Source organism: Rhamphochromis longiceps, linkage group LG23 (genome assembly GCF_057381845.1).
Source record: "Rhamphochromis longiceps isolate RC_006_pf linkage group LG23, R_longiceps_female_GT1.1, whole genome shotgun sequence".
NCBI lineage: Eukaryota > Metazoa > Chordata > Actinopteri > Cichliformes > Cichlidae > Rhamphochromis > Rhamphochromis longiceps.
Window position 1 is genome coordinate 11,514,223 of NC_140578.1, and position 16,115 is coordinate 11,530,337.

The 16,115-nt window shown below is 44.8% G+C and overlaps 1 protein-coding gene across 2 annotated transcripts in view; it reads left to right on the forward strand.

The window, feature by feature from the left end:
* Positions 1–16,115, forward strand: part of ssbp4 (single stranded DNA binding protein 4) — an 89,117-nt gene that overhangs the window by 54,248 nt on the left and 18,754 nt on the right. For both annotated transcript variants that reach the window (XM_085398730.1, XM_085398731.1), the window contains exon 5: positions 11,659–11,748. In XM_085398730.1, the coding sequence (XP_085254856.1) occupies positions 11,659–11,748 (90 nt within the window). The remainder of the gene's footprint in view (positions 1–11,658; positions 11,749–16,115) is intronic.

Consider the following 16,115-nt stretch of genomic DNA (forward strand, 5'->3'; position numbering starts at 1 on the left):
TACCCAGTAGAGCTACACTTAAGAAAAAAAAGGTCAAAGCAGTCAGACTGGAGTCTAAACAGTCTTTACAACGACAGCTCCCGAGTATAAAGTCTGTCCGTTCGAGCACATAAGTGTTTGGAGGATCTCGTCTCGTGTCCTTCCTCCAGTGTCTTCTACCCAGGTGAGACTCCAAGCTGATACCTCGCAAAGCATTTCGCATCTGAAACGTCTGCACACGACAGGCGACAGTTTCTGGCTACAATTGTTGCAATATCGTTAATTTGCAAAAGCAGTTATAGTGTTAGTTTTGGATTTTTGCACATGACTTTGCAGTCAGTTTGACTGGCTTTTCGCAAACAGGAAATATCGTTGCTGTCAGCAAATCTCCATTTCTTGTAGTCCTAATAACAGCTAAAGAGATTCTCTAATGCTTTAGACGACCTCTCCTGAAAGGGACACAGCCAGAAGTAACCAAGTTACTGTCTGAAACAGCAAACATGGTGTGTTTAAGAGTAGCAATTCGATTATGAAGTGACATGCGTCGGGATCTCGGGGCTTAACCGTTTCCAGGTAAAATTCTGGATTTTTCATCAGGGATTTTTTTTTTCCAGTGGAGCTGCTGGTTTGTGTGATGCTACGTGATGAACAAGCACAAGTTTACAGTTGAAACACATGTACTGAACTGAAACTGCTCATGGGTCAGCTAAAGCAGCTGTCAAGCTCTTTTTCTCCTGTTACTGAAACACCCACCACCCCATCCAATTTTCTCCTTATCGCTTCCCTGTGGCAGCAGTTCTTCTCTTTTACCTTCGCTCTTATTTTTCTACCTGTTTATTCTTTTCTCTAACAACTTTCCTTCTTTTCTTTCTGCCTTTCTTCCTTCATTTTCCCTCTCTGCCTCTCCTCCACATGCCTCGGGGTCCTCAAGAGTTTCAGGAGTTCCACAGACTGTCCATTGTCTTGGGAATGTGCTTTGCTCTCTCCCCTCACCTCCTCCTCCTCCTCCTCCTCCTGTCTGGCTGGAGACAAGGTTAGGTGGTGTTCAGCTTCTGGGTCCACAAGGCCACTGGGTTACAAGACGCTAACCTGATTAACTCCCCGCACCTGGACCAAGTCAGCTGATCAGGCTAAAGTTGAATATAGGCTCTTTTAAAAGAGGAGAGAGGATGAATGTAACTGTGTCGAGATTCTGGGATCAGCAGATTTACCACTGCATGAATAACGTGTGAAGGGAATACAGCGAATGATCAGATCTTAAAGATCTGAAAACAAGAAAATAAAAACATGTGTCAGTGATGGCTTTCCCGACCGCTTAACCCGTCTGTGTGTTTGGTTTAAGTCATTCTTAAAATCCATCCTTAGTGTGAGGGAAGAGATGACATGCCTCCAATTTCTTATCAGGCTTCTTGTGAATTTCTAAATTTATCAAAATACTTGAATCATTAGTTGTGACTTATGAGGTGGATGCTCCCTATGTGGTGGTGCCTCTGGGATACAAAATGGAAATTGGTAGCGCGTGCCGTGTGTGTGTTTCTCACTGTGTGTGTGTGTTTCTGTGAGCGTATATTCATATCTTTGTGGGGACCAAGAAGTGGAAGTTTACTATACTTGTGGGCACCAAAATCCTGTGTGTGTGTGTGTGTGTGTGTGTGTGTGTGTGTGTGTGTGTGTGTGTGTGTGTGTGTGTGTGTGTGTGTGTGTGTGTGTGTGTTTCTGACTGTGTGTGTCTCGCATACCCAACCCCCCATCCCAGCGTCTGGCACTCAGGAGGACTGCTCCTTCGCGAGCGTGTCTTCCTGCCAGGGCCTACGCACGCGCACACACACACACACACACACACACACACACACACACACACACACACACACACACACACACACACACACACACACACACATTAAAATAGAAACGGGGTGAGTGGATTAGGCTGGTGTGAGATCTTTTTAAATGTGTGGTGTGTTTCTTTTGGTTGCTAAACATAATCGTCAGACACAACCTCAGCTCAGCAGACGGGATCGCATTTGGGCTGTGAGACAAATCTGAAGGCTGTTACAGTAGAAGACAGTAAAAACTTTGGTGTAATTCATCGAATTTTCTCTATCAGCAGCACATTACGCATTATAGCAATGGTAATTGTTTAACTACTGCGATGTGCAGACGTCTGACTTCAGCTCTGAGGTTCGCCACATTGCTTTAGGCGCTCTGGAATGTGTACAGCCCAACTGGAACTCCTTGGCTGCTCTCCCTCTCTCCATATATTTTTTATGTTGACGGTATACGGTACCACCACTTCCTTCTCCTTTTCATCTTGCACCTTCTCGGCTCTGCAGAAATAAAATCCAGTTGTGTGAGCACAACATGAGGAAAAAAGCAGAGCGAGAGAGAAAGGAAGAAGTGAGCATGAGAATATGAAAGAATGCCAAAGAATAAGGAGGAGGTAGATATTGCTAACAAGGTTGCCAGAGACTCTTTTCATTTTTAATAGTCCCGTAGGAGGTCTGGCTGATAAAGTGTTATGTTATATTATTAAATCCTGGCAAAGTTGGAGCTGCAACAGATTCCAACAGTGGCAATTGTGAAAGCGAGTCTGTGGGTTTGATAAAATTCACCAAAATGAATGGACGGGATCTTTAAACCTTTAAACAACACGTGTCCCACATGTCTTCTTTTTTTTTTTTTTTTTTTTTTTTTTACTTTTTACAGGTAAGTAATTCTTTAATAAAAGCATCTGATATTTTATTTTCAATTTTCAAGTAAGGGATTGCCGGTTGTCGCCTCGTTCCAGTAGATTTTATCGCCTCTTTTGCACTTAAAAAAAAAAAAATCCCTGCAGATTTGATTCCCATACAGCCGAACACGGAGTCTGTCCTATTAAAATATGATTGTTTTGGTGGACTGGGACAAACGGTGGCACTGTGGTCCAGCAGCTTTTTCCAGTGTTTCTGAGTAGGATGCTTCTGCTTCCTTAGGCGCTAACATCAGCGAGAACAATAATCTCACGTATTGTCTTCTTCTGTGCCCAGTCTAGTTTCATTTCATCTTTTTTTATTTTTAAAGATCAGGCCTTATGCCACATGTTTGAAGGCATTTTTTGAGACTCAAAATGTGGCTTTAGTGTCAGGGTTACAATTGGTTATGGTTAGGTATTTAATTTTTCAGGGTTAGGGGCTATGGAAAGCATAATGTCAATTAGATGTCCCCACAAGATATGAATACCCTACATGTGTCTGCATGCGTGTGCACATTTAGCCTGTGTTTTAGTGCATGAAGGTAAAATCCACTGATGCTTTTATTCATCTGCCCAACAGAAGTTTGGGTCATTCCTTCCTTTATAATTTATATTCTTTAATTTTTTGTGTTACCAGCTTCATCTCAGCATTTCCCAGAATTACATTCTGCACAGCCCAGACAGCGGCTGTGAACCTGTTGATTTTCTGCTGTGGTGTTCTGGTTTTTGTTTTTTGTTTTTTTGCTTGGAGATGGCAGAGGAAAAAGTGATAATGAAAGCCATGGCAGAGGTTGAGGTTTTGTAGCTGAAAATAGGGAGCACCTCGCCTGCTTGGCAAAAAAGCAACATGGCTTTTGGCTGCATTGCATTCTTGGTGTAGAGAGGATGAGATGTCTGCGCCTCCTTTATGAGGGATTGCTCGCCGTGTAACTGTTGAATCTTGGTGTTAAAGGTCAGCTGATGAAAGACAAGGACGCGCGGCGCCTGACACGCTGTAGATGTGGAACTGAGCTGTAAAATGTAAATAAATTACAAACATTTATTTACATTTTTTGCAAACACTGAGAGAGAGCCATAAATGCGACACATATCTTCGGGTCTGGCTCTTTCCGGGGATGATCTGCAGCCCTGTCTGACCTGCACACCTGAGCATCTCACCTCAGGAAATATCCAGACATACTTCAGAGGGTGGAAGGATGCATGATAAAACCTTTTCTCCTATCTCTGACAAATACTCACACACCTTTCTTTCTCTGTCTATTAGGTTTTGTTTCTGAGCTCCGAGCGTTCTATTATTCCCTAATTAGCAGCATTAATAATCTTCAATTAGGCATTTAGCTTTGTGCACGTGTAACTCCTCATCCTTTGCTTAAAGTGTGTATGCGCGTGCTCGCCGACAAGCGTCATCGCGGCACCCTGTCCTCTGGTTCTGTCGTGGCTTTCCACCCAACACCAACTGTCTAATGAGGGAGTGAAAGGCCACGGGCGGAGTGGGAGGCAGGAGCTGAATATCAGTGTGTGTTTGTGTGTCTGCACACATGTTTGTGTGTGTAATTAAAGAGAAGTGCCAGCAGGGGGGACCGGTGTCAGAAAGGGTCACCAAGAGAGCAGCGGGCCATCGCCAAGCTTTGGTCATTAACTGCCGAGTGCCGGTAAAGGCGTGTGAAGGTACACAAGTGTATGTCAGGAGGCCAGGAACTAAATTAGTCTCCGTAAATATGTGTTTTACTTAGTTTACCCGTGTTTGTGTCACATTTCACTCAGAGTTTAGCTTTAGCGTTGAGTTAAAGACTTCATAAAGTATGCTGCGAGTCATTTTCAACATGTTTTGTTTATTATATTACTTTTATTGTTGTTTTCATGAGATTTCTGCGAGCCCAGTGCAGCATTTTTAGATCGCTTGTTTTGTACTAACTACAGTCTTAATCACAAAGAGAGAAAAAGATACATTTGGTCACGGTTGGTTGTTACGTTACCCCTTTAAAAAATATTAACATTGTGATATATCAAAGAGATACATTTACTTTTCCTTCTTTTTTTTAAAATAAGATACAAGATGGCAGCTTCTTCTTCCTCCTCCTTTTGAGGTCGGCAAAATCCTCTTCCTTCACACTGACAGCGGTGACGTCAGTCAACCTGATTTGATTGGTCAGATGGTCAGACTGGAGACAAATATTAGGTTAACCGGATCCTCAACAGAACCACTTATTTTGGACATAAAGCCATAAAAGTGATCGTCCACAAAAAACGTGTATCCACACAGTAAAGGTCATCTGGCGAAAGTTGAACCAGGCTGTTGCTGTGCGCCTTTGTTCCTTAATGCAGATGAGACTAAATCCTCTTAAATCCTCCCCGATTGTCCGACTTCTTGTGTTTTTGGTGATGGCGCCTTGTTCTCTTTGTTTTTATTATTAAGACTGTCAAGGACCAAAGCTAAAGTAAAACTTTAGTAATACATTGATCCAGAAAATGCTAATTCCTCCCGATTTACGTATAAACATCAAACAAAATTTCTGTTTTTGTTTGCTTGGCTTTCCTTATTTCAGGCTGTTTGTCGGTCACGTGGTGTTCCCTCCTCTTCACTCTGTCAGCTGCCATCCACAGAGAGCCACCGCATCAATATGATGTTTACAAGAGGCAGCAGTTGACGAGGAGAATAGTTTGTGTTTCTGCATTTGTTTGTTTCATCTCACTGTGTCTGCGTGTGTGTGTCCACAGTAATTTGTTTTCTTCCCTGACAGGTAGTGTGTGGATTGCCATGGGTTGATTGGTTATCCTGAGAGGTGTAGTGGGAGTTTAGGTGTGTGCTCCGGGGCTGCGTGGGGAGATCCGGGCGGCGTCCCCTCTCACAGAGCTTTCCCTCTGGGCTTCCAGCTCAGAGCAATAACTGGGTAGCTGGGAGGCTGCTCCGGGCGTCTGGGGCCCTAATATTGGGAGGAGATGGTTCAGAGACAGGAACAGTGCGAGGAGGAGGGATGTGTGTGTGTGTTTGTTTGTGTGTGTGTGTGTGTGTACTGCGGGGGGATCCCAAGCAGATTTGTTTACCGGTAATTAATTCACCTGATTGACATAACAGCTGCCAGAGCTATGGGAAGGCAACAGCATATGTGTGTGTTTGTGTGCAAGAACACCCCTGTGCATACTTACCATGCAGATTTTTCTGCATACCTGGTGTGTGTGTGTGTGTGTGTGTGTGTGTGTGTGTGTGTGTGTGTGTGTGTGTGTGTGTGTGTGTGTGTGTGTGTGTGTGTGTGTGTGTCTGCACACAGAGCAGACCCAGCCATTGAGGGGATTTCCATGTGGCAGGGTTTGGAGCAGGGTTCCTGGCAGAGCGACCCGGCAGTTCTCTGTCTTCCATCGGAGCCGTCTGTCCGCCGGCAGCACCGCTCACACCGAGCTGCCTCGCTGCTAATCTTTATAGAGTTGACTTCACTGACAGTTATTGGAGCACTTGAAGCTAAGGGGAGGAGAAGGAGGGCCGTGACAGAAGGACAAATGGGAGAGATGGGAGGAGACGGCGATCGCAGTGACAGTCAGCAGGGTTGTGAAAAGTAATTCCTGGTTTGGTTTGCACACGGGCCACATGAAACCAACAGGAACTAAATACATAGACACATAACAGAGCGCTCAGTCTGGCGTGAGACACGCGTGTGCAAACACATCTCTGTGTAACTTTACGTGAACGTCAGCCATAACCGAATCACAAGGCTTCGCTCTGTCTTCGTTGTTTACATTAACAACTTCATCTCACCTGCTCTTCAGCAGTTTATGCTTTTTTGTTCAGCAGACAAAGAATGAAAAATAAAGCGATGCCCTGTTTTGGGAAACACGAGCTTGGACTGGACTCTGTTACTCTGTGTGTGGCTGCATGCGTGAACTTTGTGGTCAGAGGATCTCGGTTTGGGCGGTTTCATGTGTTTCTGTGTGAGTACAGTCAGGTCAGGCTAAACCCTTGGAAACGGAAATAAACACCGGCTTCCACACAGATATTCAGACACACTCACACAGATACTAACAGGTCAGTATCAGTGTTGTTGTGACCAGCAGGTAGCAGTGTGTTGGCCTGCTTGTCTGGACCCAGATAACGGCAGATCCATTACCCCCTGGAAGCTGAGGTCTGATCACTGGGCAGATAGAGCCGCTCACTCACTGTCTGTGGACCTAGCCGGTTAGCCAGCCTCCACCGTGGCACTAAAGAGGATCACAACAAGGGGCCAAAGGAGGGCAGACCCCCTTCTGTTAGAGGAAATTGTCAAATGCACGTCCTCCGATAATGCCTCTCTCGCATCTCGTGCAAGCCGGCGATGGTAAAGATTGCCGTGGTTATGTCACATCATGGGACACCTCAAAATGGCAGCTGCTGATCATCTTATCACTCGTTGGAGAGATTCAAGTCGTCTCAATTATAAACGCTAAGAGAACAAACTGAAATATGAAGTTTATTTTCGTTATTTAGCCTTTGTCTCAAGCACAGTGCGGTCTGTGTTATTATAGAATGGATTACAGTTTGAGAAATGCGCTCCTTTGTTTTCTTGCTTGAAGAGTTACACGGAAAGATTTATGCTCCTCTTCCAGCTGAGCCTCGTGTGCTGTTCTCCCGTGTTTGCTGAACTTACTGGCTTCTGGCTTTAGCTTATTTACCAGAAAAGATATGACAGTGATATCAATCTATTCGTCTAACTTTTGGAAAGAGTCTTTCCAACAAGTGAAACTACAGCGTTAAACAGATGCACCTCACAGACACAAAAAGACTTCAGATGCTGTGAATCTCGTCACGCATCAGCAGAGACGAGAGAATATCCTTAACTCATTTAGCTCATTTGCAAAACATGGAGGCGGCATGGATGGATGCAGGGTTAAGAAATGAAGATGTCGCATATCAATCGTGTAAGTTCATTAGTTACAAGTGAACCAAGAGAAAACCTTGTGTTTGGGAAAGACGGGATCACGAAGTAATGTTATAAAAGTGGCGTATTGCAGGCGTCACTGGTCGTAAACGTTTCTGCTGAGAGTCGCTGTTTCAGTGGAAGAGCTAGATTCTTGGCTCATTTTTTGAAATAATGACCAAATTCGCAGTCAAATTTTTTGATTGTAGCTTGGAAGAACGATTGCAGTGAATTTGGCCTATTCATGAAGAAGCGTGTGCTGATTTGGACGAGGTGATGGCTTTTGTGGATCAGCAGCTTCAACACAATGGACTAATGCAACAGCATCGCCGCTTACATCAGCATCGCTCTTCTGCTTATGACATCGGCGGGTATTTGTGATGAAGTTATCGTTTTATAATCTCCGAAAATATTTTGTCTTGTAACTTTGCGAGTCTTTGTTTCGCCTAGATGCTCCACTTTAATCTCAGAGAACAGCTGAGCTTTTTCATGACTGTATTCTCTCTGAATATTACCCTCTTGCGGCTTTGTAATTTTTTTCAGCCTACAATGGGCCTAATACGTGTCGTAGAAATGCGGCGCTGATTATTGGCTGGCTCGGTGGGGATGGAGAGAGAGCTGAAGGAGAGCGACGGTGGTGAGGAGTTAGCACTGTGGAGGTTTTGTGTATCGGGTTTGTTTGTGCGGAGGGAAGAAAAGGAGAGAGATAGCTGTGGCAAAAAGGGCAGCAGCTATCAAAAGCCACAGGCTGCTTTAAACTCCACGTCTGTTTCTTTTTCTATCTTTTCCTCCTCTTTCTCTTCTCTCTCTTTCTTTTTGCTTTTCTCTCCCTCCACCTATCGCTTTCTCCCTCTCTCCCTCTCTCTGCTCCCTGGCCATGCTGATGATTGACGGCCTGAGGGTTTTAATGGGCACTGGAGAGCAGGAGCTGAGGTCGGGGTTGTCATGGCAACTAGGAGAAGGGGCCTTTTGCTGCTGCTTCACCTGAGTACTGTGGAGCCTCGTTGGCTGGCTGAGGCAGGCAGGCTCGCGCGTACGCACACACTCACTCACTCACTCACTCACTCACTCACACACACACACACACACACACACACACACACACACACACACACGTCACACGTACTTACATGCCAGCACCACTTCCATTCACTCTTCCTCCTCCCTCTAAGATGTCCTGCTGTCTATTGAGCTATCTTCTCTTTTCCTTTTTCTCATTCTTATTTCATCTTCCTATTTTCTCCCTCTCTCCCTCCGCACGGCCGTTAAAGCGCTGAGACAAACCGCAGTTGGTTAACCGTGCGCACGTGTGTTTGTGTTGGTGTGGACGCATGTATGTCAATATGTACAGTATTCAGCCCATTGTTTTTGCTGCCCATTGTTCAACAGGAGAAAAAAGCGCACCACTGCACACTTTACAGTCTCGCGCCCTTATTTTTATTTTTCAGTTGCTCCATCAATATGGCTCCTAGAAGTACAGAAGCCCAAATTATGCACAAAGGAGTCCCTCACCAAAACCAAGTAACAAGCAGCGACTTCTTTTCGCAGTTCACACACTCCATCTTGATTCAGAAAACACTTTTTTTTTTTTTTTTTTAATCCTGCAGTGATTATTAGCATAATCAGACCTAATAATGGATCCATTCAAACCCTCTCATACGCAAACACACACAGGCTCGAGATCTGAAACAACACAAATCATCTGCCACAATCATGCTTCTATGGGACCCAATCTGTTGCTTAGGCCAACCCCATTACCTGACCTGACCTGACCTGTCGGACCCTTTTCAACCTGGGAAGCGATTGCTGACTAAAGCCCCGCCCACACGTGATGGTCGGGGACCTTCGAGGCTCTCATGTCCTTCACGGTAAAAAGTAATATTATGAAATTCGGCTACATACCAATAGTGTGTGCTCATATACAGGACTTTTTCTTTCCATATTTTAACTACTCAATACTCTGTCATTTTTTTATGCATCTTCCTAAACAACACATCCTGATTTGCTCTGATGGTCAAAAAGACTAGTTAGAATTTCACGTTTTTATGTTTAATAGTTTTCCCCTTACTTGCACCTGTTTGTGTCGCTGCTGAATGGCTCTGGTCTCTGGTTGCCGAGTTGCTGCTCGTTGCTTCCTGTGTGGACATCGTGGTAGCCTCTGGGGACAATGGACAACTACACAAGACTTCCTGTTCCATCTGCTAATCACTGTTTACAAATACAGATGTACTTTAAAAAACTGATTAACTGTTTACAGACTGTAGCCAATGATTTTGAGATTGTTTCTGCGGGACATCGGTGTGGTTCACCGGGTTAAAGCTAATACTAAAGCTAACTGCATATCTACCCCGGTCTTTCTCCCAGCTTTCTTGTCTTCTTTTCTCTGTCCTGTCACATGAAGGCTAAACAGACTCTTTGGGGCCAAAGACTTTGTCCCCCTGTCGCAGATGTCTGTGAGACTGAGTCTCATTTAAGACCTGAGTTATTTGGCATTTATGCGTTAAAAGAAACATTGGGAGAGTTCACATGCTTCCCAGGCCACCAGGTCACAGTGGAAGGAAGAAAAATGATGCTTAGCACTTATTATAAGAGGGGTGAGTGTCCATTTTTTATCTGTGTGCTGTATTCTTTATTTTAAGGTTTGGAAGATCCTCTTGACCTCTTCCTCTTCTTGCTTGTCTACTGTTGAGGCTGGAAAGAACTGACAGTTCACACATAGACCTGAGAGTAATATAGAAGCATCTGTACTAAGCTCTTCTTCACTGTCTGACCTCTCCTCACCCTCTGAGAGAGCTCTCCAGCTCTTCCTCTCTTGGCCCGCTTCCTATTGTTTGCCAGCCTTTTCTGTTTAAATGTCTCCCCTCTCTCCTTTATGCCTTTCTCTTTCCAGTTTTGGCTCTTGCCTTACTTCTGTCGATGCCACATCCGTGCTCTGTCACGGTTGTTTTCAGAGCCCCACAGATTCACACCCTTTTGCCGCTGCAGTTTTTGCATGCGCGATTGTGCGCGCCCTGCCTCGTGGCCCCGGGGCGTGCTAGTTAGTGTCTGGGCTGTGCAGGTCAGGCGAGGCACGGAGGGAAGTGAGCGGAGCTCCGGTTACAGTGGGGGAAGGGCTGGAGGAGAGCGCTGTGTATGTGCATTTGTAAATTATGTGGATTTGCATCTATGTTCAATAGCAGATATTGAGGCTTTTAATTGGTTATGCTTAATCAAAAGACCCATGGTTATAGTTAAGGCCGTTAGATTGTGTTCATCTTTAAGAGAAAGCAACAGTGACTATTTTGGTACACCCGTCCATCCTCCACAGCCTTTGGAGTAACAGCATCTAGGTCGTGTCTGGAAGACATTAAGACGGGTTGCTTGTTAGATGTCGGGGTATCTGTGCGGTCTTAGCTTTTCAGTTCTTCTTCCACAGGAATCATTGCAACTTTTTTTAATTGCTCCTTGCATTGCCCTGGCCATGCCAACGATGTGCTGATGGTCGGCACGACTGAGGCAGCGCCACATCTGTCTCTTCTCCCTGATGTTTAGCATCATTATTACTGTGAGAGAAAAGATTAAATACAGTCCAAAATCAATACAAGTCATAGATGCATTCAAGTGACACATTTATGCCCTGTTTTTGTTTTTTGTTTTTTTTTACTTTAGCAGTTATTGGAAAAAAAGTGCTGTCCATTCATAGCGCAACGGGGAAACTAGTTTACTCCAAACCCACAGAATTCCTTCCTTAATGTTCCCACTAAATTACCATATTTGCATTTTGTTTTTGTGTCCATCGATTGGTTTATCACAGCACCCAGACAATCATATCTCCGTCAGATATCGTGAGATATCTGTAATTGCTCCATTTGCTCCAGAAAGAGCGCAATCAGGGTGAAAAAAAGGAAAAAAGTTTGATGGCAAATCATTTCCGAACAGCGCGTATCTCTTTCTATTAATTTCGGCAGACACAGGATTGTTTTAACACCTTGCCGATCGTTGATTGTCCCGTGACTGTGTGTTAATCCGCTGAAGGGAAATGCAGAGGCTTTTATTTTGGTTTTGTTGTGGTTGTTCTTTCAGAGCGCGGCCGCTGCTCCCAGTCCAGTGATGGGCAACATGCCACCCAATGATGGCATGCCAGGAGGACCCATGCCCCCGGGCTTCTTTCAAGTAAGAAAAATGACCTTCCGTCTGACTTCATCCCTCACCCACCCCCACAATCACCTCCAACCATCACCCCTCCCTTAGCCATGGCTAAGCCTATCCCTCTGTCTCCTCCTCCTTTTTTTAGCCTCTTTAGCTGTCCTAATCCCTGTCCAGATGTGTTCCCTTCTCTGTCTCTCTGCGTCCATCCCATATGTCCATATGTCCGGGATGTTAACTCCTGGTGCTCTGTCTGCTGCTCTAGACTCTACCCGTAGAGTTTTCTGTGTTACCGTGTGCTTTCCAGAATATGAAATGCCTTTGCAAGTGAAGGAGGTGTTGGGTTTGCTGGGAGGGGAGGAAAAAGCAGAGTGAAGAGGAGGCTATTTTCTCTGGTCTGTGTTGCTTCACTAATTCCTCCTGTCATCACTGTTCTCTGAGGGCTGTCTCAAAGGCTGACGAGGTCACTCGCACTCTTTTCTCTGTTTCCGTCACTCTCACATATTCAAATGAGGACATATAGGAGCCTTATTTGACACTGTGACACACATTAAACTCGTAACATTTACAAAATTGAGGTTTTAAAGTAACTGTACCCCCAAAGATATGCTGTGAATTGCTGAGGGTGAGAACAGGAAATCTGAATTGGCTTAAAGCAGCTTTTCTACAGCAGACAGTTTGAGTAAGAAAGAAGTCACCAGCAAATATGAGATTTTTCACATTATACCATGAGCAATTCAGGTGAAACGCCTACGGAAGGAAGAGGGCATTCATCCCCTGCAAAAGTTTGATGTCATTTAGCGAAACCCTGGACATCTTCTTGTGGAGTGGAGCCTTTAAAGAAGTAGTACAACATTCAGCCAACTCAGCTCCATTTACTGACAGTTTCCACGCAGTCTGTAGGTCACGTAAAGGAGCTGTCTGCAAAGACACCAAAGCAATCACAAGGTTGTTTTTGGTGGCTTTCAACGCAGCAGCCGAGAGCAACCCTTTCCCTCTGGTCTGTAACCGAGCGTTTTTCCCTAGCGACCATTGGTTGCCAAGGAGTTGCCGACCGGCTGCTGAATTTTATTGGTTAGAGTTTGGAAAAAGTCCTCTCTGTCCAAAGATAACAAAGCTCCTTCAATCGCTAATGCTAGCTAGAAGGGTTGTCCTGCTAACCATGTAAGATCAATAACTGTCAGCAGAATATTGAATATATAATATTCAGTCACCAGATCCCAGCCTCGTGCTCACATTGGTTGATATATATATATATATATATATTCTTTTAAATTTAATTAATTTTCCTTAAATTAATAAACAAAGATGTTTATTAATGCATTTATTGTTATTTTATTTTTAAAGTTTTATTTTTGAGATTTTTGTTTGTAAATCCCTGTGATGTGTAAGAGTCTTGCTAGCGTCTCAGCCATTTAAAGACTTTCTCCTGAGTTAAACATCAAACAGGATTCGGCTGACCAGGCAATGCAATAAAATTACAATACGTCTTTAAGAATAATACTTTACTTTATTAATCCTTTGTGAGTATAATTAAACATGCTCAGTGCTGTAAGCATGCTGCACAAATTTCCTCTCACTCTCTGTCTATAGCATACCTGATGTTTCCATACGTACAGTTTGAGTACAGCCTGTTTTTTCTTGTTTGATTGGCAGCGTGTCATGTTCTGTGTGTGTGTGTGCGCGCATGCATGTACATGCTGGGGTAGTAGAGAATGTTAATGATGTATGAGCAGTGAGCAGGCCAGGGAGAGAGCTATCTGATGGTGTTGCGTGAGTGACATTGCTTTCCATAAATAGACCCTGTGTGCAGGGCAGACAGACAGACAGACAGGATGGGCAGAGAGGAGGAGAACAAGGAGGGATGGATGCTGTATTCACTTTCATCTTTTCTTCTCTTTTCATCCATCCTTCTTCTCTTTCTCCTCCCCTCTTCAGCTCAGATTAGCTGAGCAAAGCAGGAAAAGGTGAAGAAAACAAGAAAACAAAGGTGCGAGCACAGAGCCTGCACAGTGCACCGAGACAAAATGCTCCCAAAGATTTCCCTAAATCAAGCTCACACTGTTAGTGGTACAACAGCATCCTTCAACATGAGCCAGAGCCGAAGCCCCGCTCATTGCTTTCTGTAGGTAGCTGACATTAATTCCCCATTGAACTAATGGCTGCGGTCCACGCTGAAAGTGCAGGCTGCTGAGAATTCTGCATTGCATTTGTTCATTCAAATGAAGGGGAAGCTGTTTCACCCCCCCCCCCCCCCTTCGCACACATTGTTGAAATTGTGCTCGTGTCCTCAGTCACTCCTGAGATACGGTTAGTCGAGTGGACCACAGTCTTGCCATAGAATTGTGAATGGATTACATCGAGCTAAGCGAAATTTCCTCGGCGTTTCGGTCATTTCTCATCTGAACTCTGGGTCGGCTTCCTTTCCCACCTTCTCCCTCCCTCACCTTCTCCTTCACACGCCAGGTATCCTTCTTCATGACATTTCTTCACTCTCTCCATTTCCCTTGTTTTTGAAACTATTATTTCTCACACGCCGCTTCAGTGACACATGCTTACTCACCGACTGTGTGTGAACTGCTCGTGTGTGCTGTGTGTGTTTTTCCCCAGTTGCTCTAGCATAGCAATTAACATAGGTGACCCCAACACTGTTATTGGCTCCAGTCCTGGGAGAGAGGGATGAGGGGCAAAGACAGGACACTGGAGGAAAATAGAGATGGGAGGAGGAGGGTCTTCCTTCATGTTATCCTAATGTGTAGCTCACAGGGTGAGCCTGGCATTCGGGGGTGGGTGCGGGGGAGGGGGGGGCATCATTTAGGCAGAAAGACAGAAGAAGAAAGAGAATAGAATAAGTGTCTACACGTTTGGTGTGTAGTCCTTCGTCTCTCAGCAGAAGTCCATCGCTGCTGCATCATAGCCCTCTGGGGAGGGCAAGCAAAAGGGGAGATGACACGGGGGAGGAGGGGGGGAGGGAAAATTAGGGACGAGAGGCAACAAGGAGAGATAGAGGAGGGTGGAGGAGGGGAAAAAGAAGAGGACAGTGAGATGTCAGGGGAGTCTTTCCAAAATCTTTTTTTTTTTCAAATGAGAAAATGAACATTAAATGATCTGAAGCGCCTCGCTCTCGAGCTGCTTCTGTGATCTACACACGACACGTAACGCAGTCAAAAACACAGAGCGCACTCTCGTAGGGGTGTAAACCAGCCGGGGTGGGGCATCCTCTCTCTACTAAACTGGAATTGTTCCTCTTGCCAAAAAAAAAATAAAAAAGGATCGAGAGTCAAAGGCTGTGCAATTTACGGCAGGTAATTGCAGCTCTTCAGGGACAACACGAAAAAGCACAACAAGAGGATTAGGTTTGATTACACATTTAAGAACAAGCAACCCAGGTATCAAAGGCAAATTTAAGAACCTGTTCAAAGCTGACACATGGCACGCACATGGCGAATTAGGGAGACATCTGCGCTCGGTAATTTATTTATCAAAGGTAAGACTGGGCTCGGGGTTCAGTCCGGTCAGTCGTATTACAAAGATGCAGATAAATAAGGTGAAGTGCTTCGGAAAGTGAATGACAGACTGCAAACCGTACAGAAGTGATTGAGGAATAGCATCTGAAATATTATTTCTTCTGTTAGGGCCGGCGCCGGTCCTTTAGTGGAGATTGCGGACTTTACAGAGGGATAATCACAAAGTTGCCCAAAGTTAACAAAGTGAGGTGTAACAGTGTTCAACCTCTCAACAAAAACCACCGACATATTTAAAAAGTTATGCAAAAATGTTTAATCTGCTTTTCTAACACATGTGAAAAAGCAGCGTGAGTGGAAGACACAGATGTCAAAGGACCCAGACGAGTCAAAACTTTCCACTGAGAAGAGGGACTCTGCTTATCCTTGAGAGGACAGCCACAAAGATCATACCCAACAATTCCCCTTGAATGACAGACTTTAAAATGAGAAGCAGTACTCGGGAAAACCTTTTCTCTGCATCGTGTACCTGCACTTTCCTTTAGACTTGGCTCATGAACATTAATGATGAATGATAATAAGGAATGAAGCCTTTTTCTCCTGCTGTTCATGCTTCACTTCCACCATCACGTGATTCCATCTGTTTAGAGGCAAACATCACATGTTTCTCTGCATGTTGGTGAAAGAGCTCAGGTCCTGGTGTAGTATTGCTTCAGTATCTTTGTAGACCGTGTCTGCATGTTGTAGCCGTGCACTGCAACCAGAAGGCAACGTGCTGTTGGCTTTTTGGAGGACGGCATCACCTTGCGATGAACAACACGCAGAGAGCAGAAGAATGTGGGCGAAGCAGTGGCGAGCGGCGTCGCCACCACGTCCTGCCAATGAGCACACTTCCGCTATATTGCGTAGCAGCCCCCTCTCCCCATACGT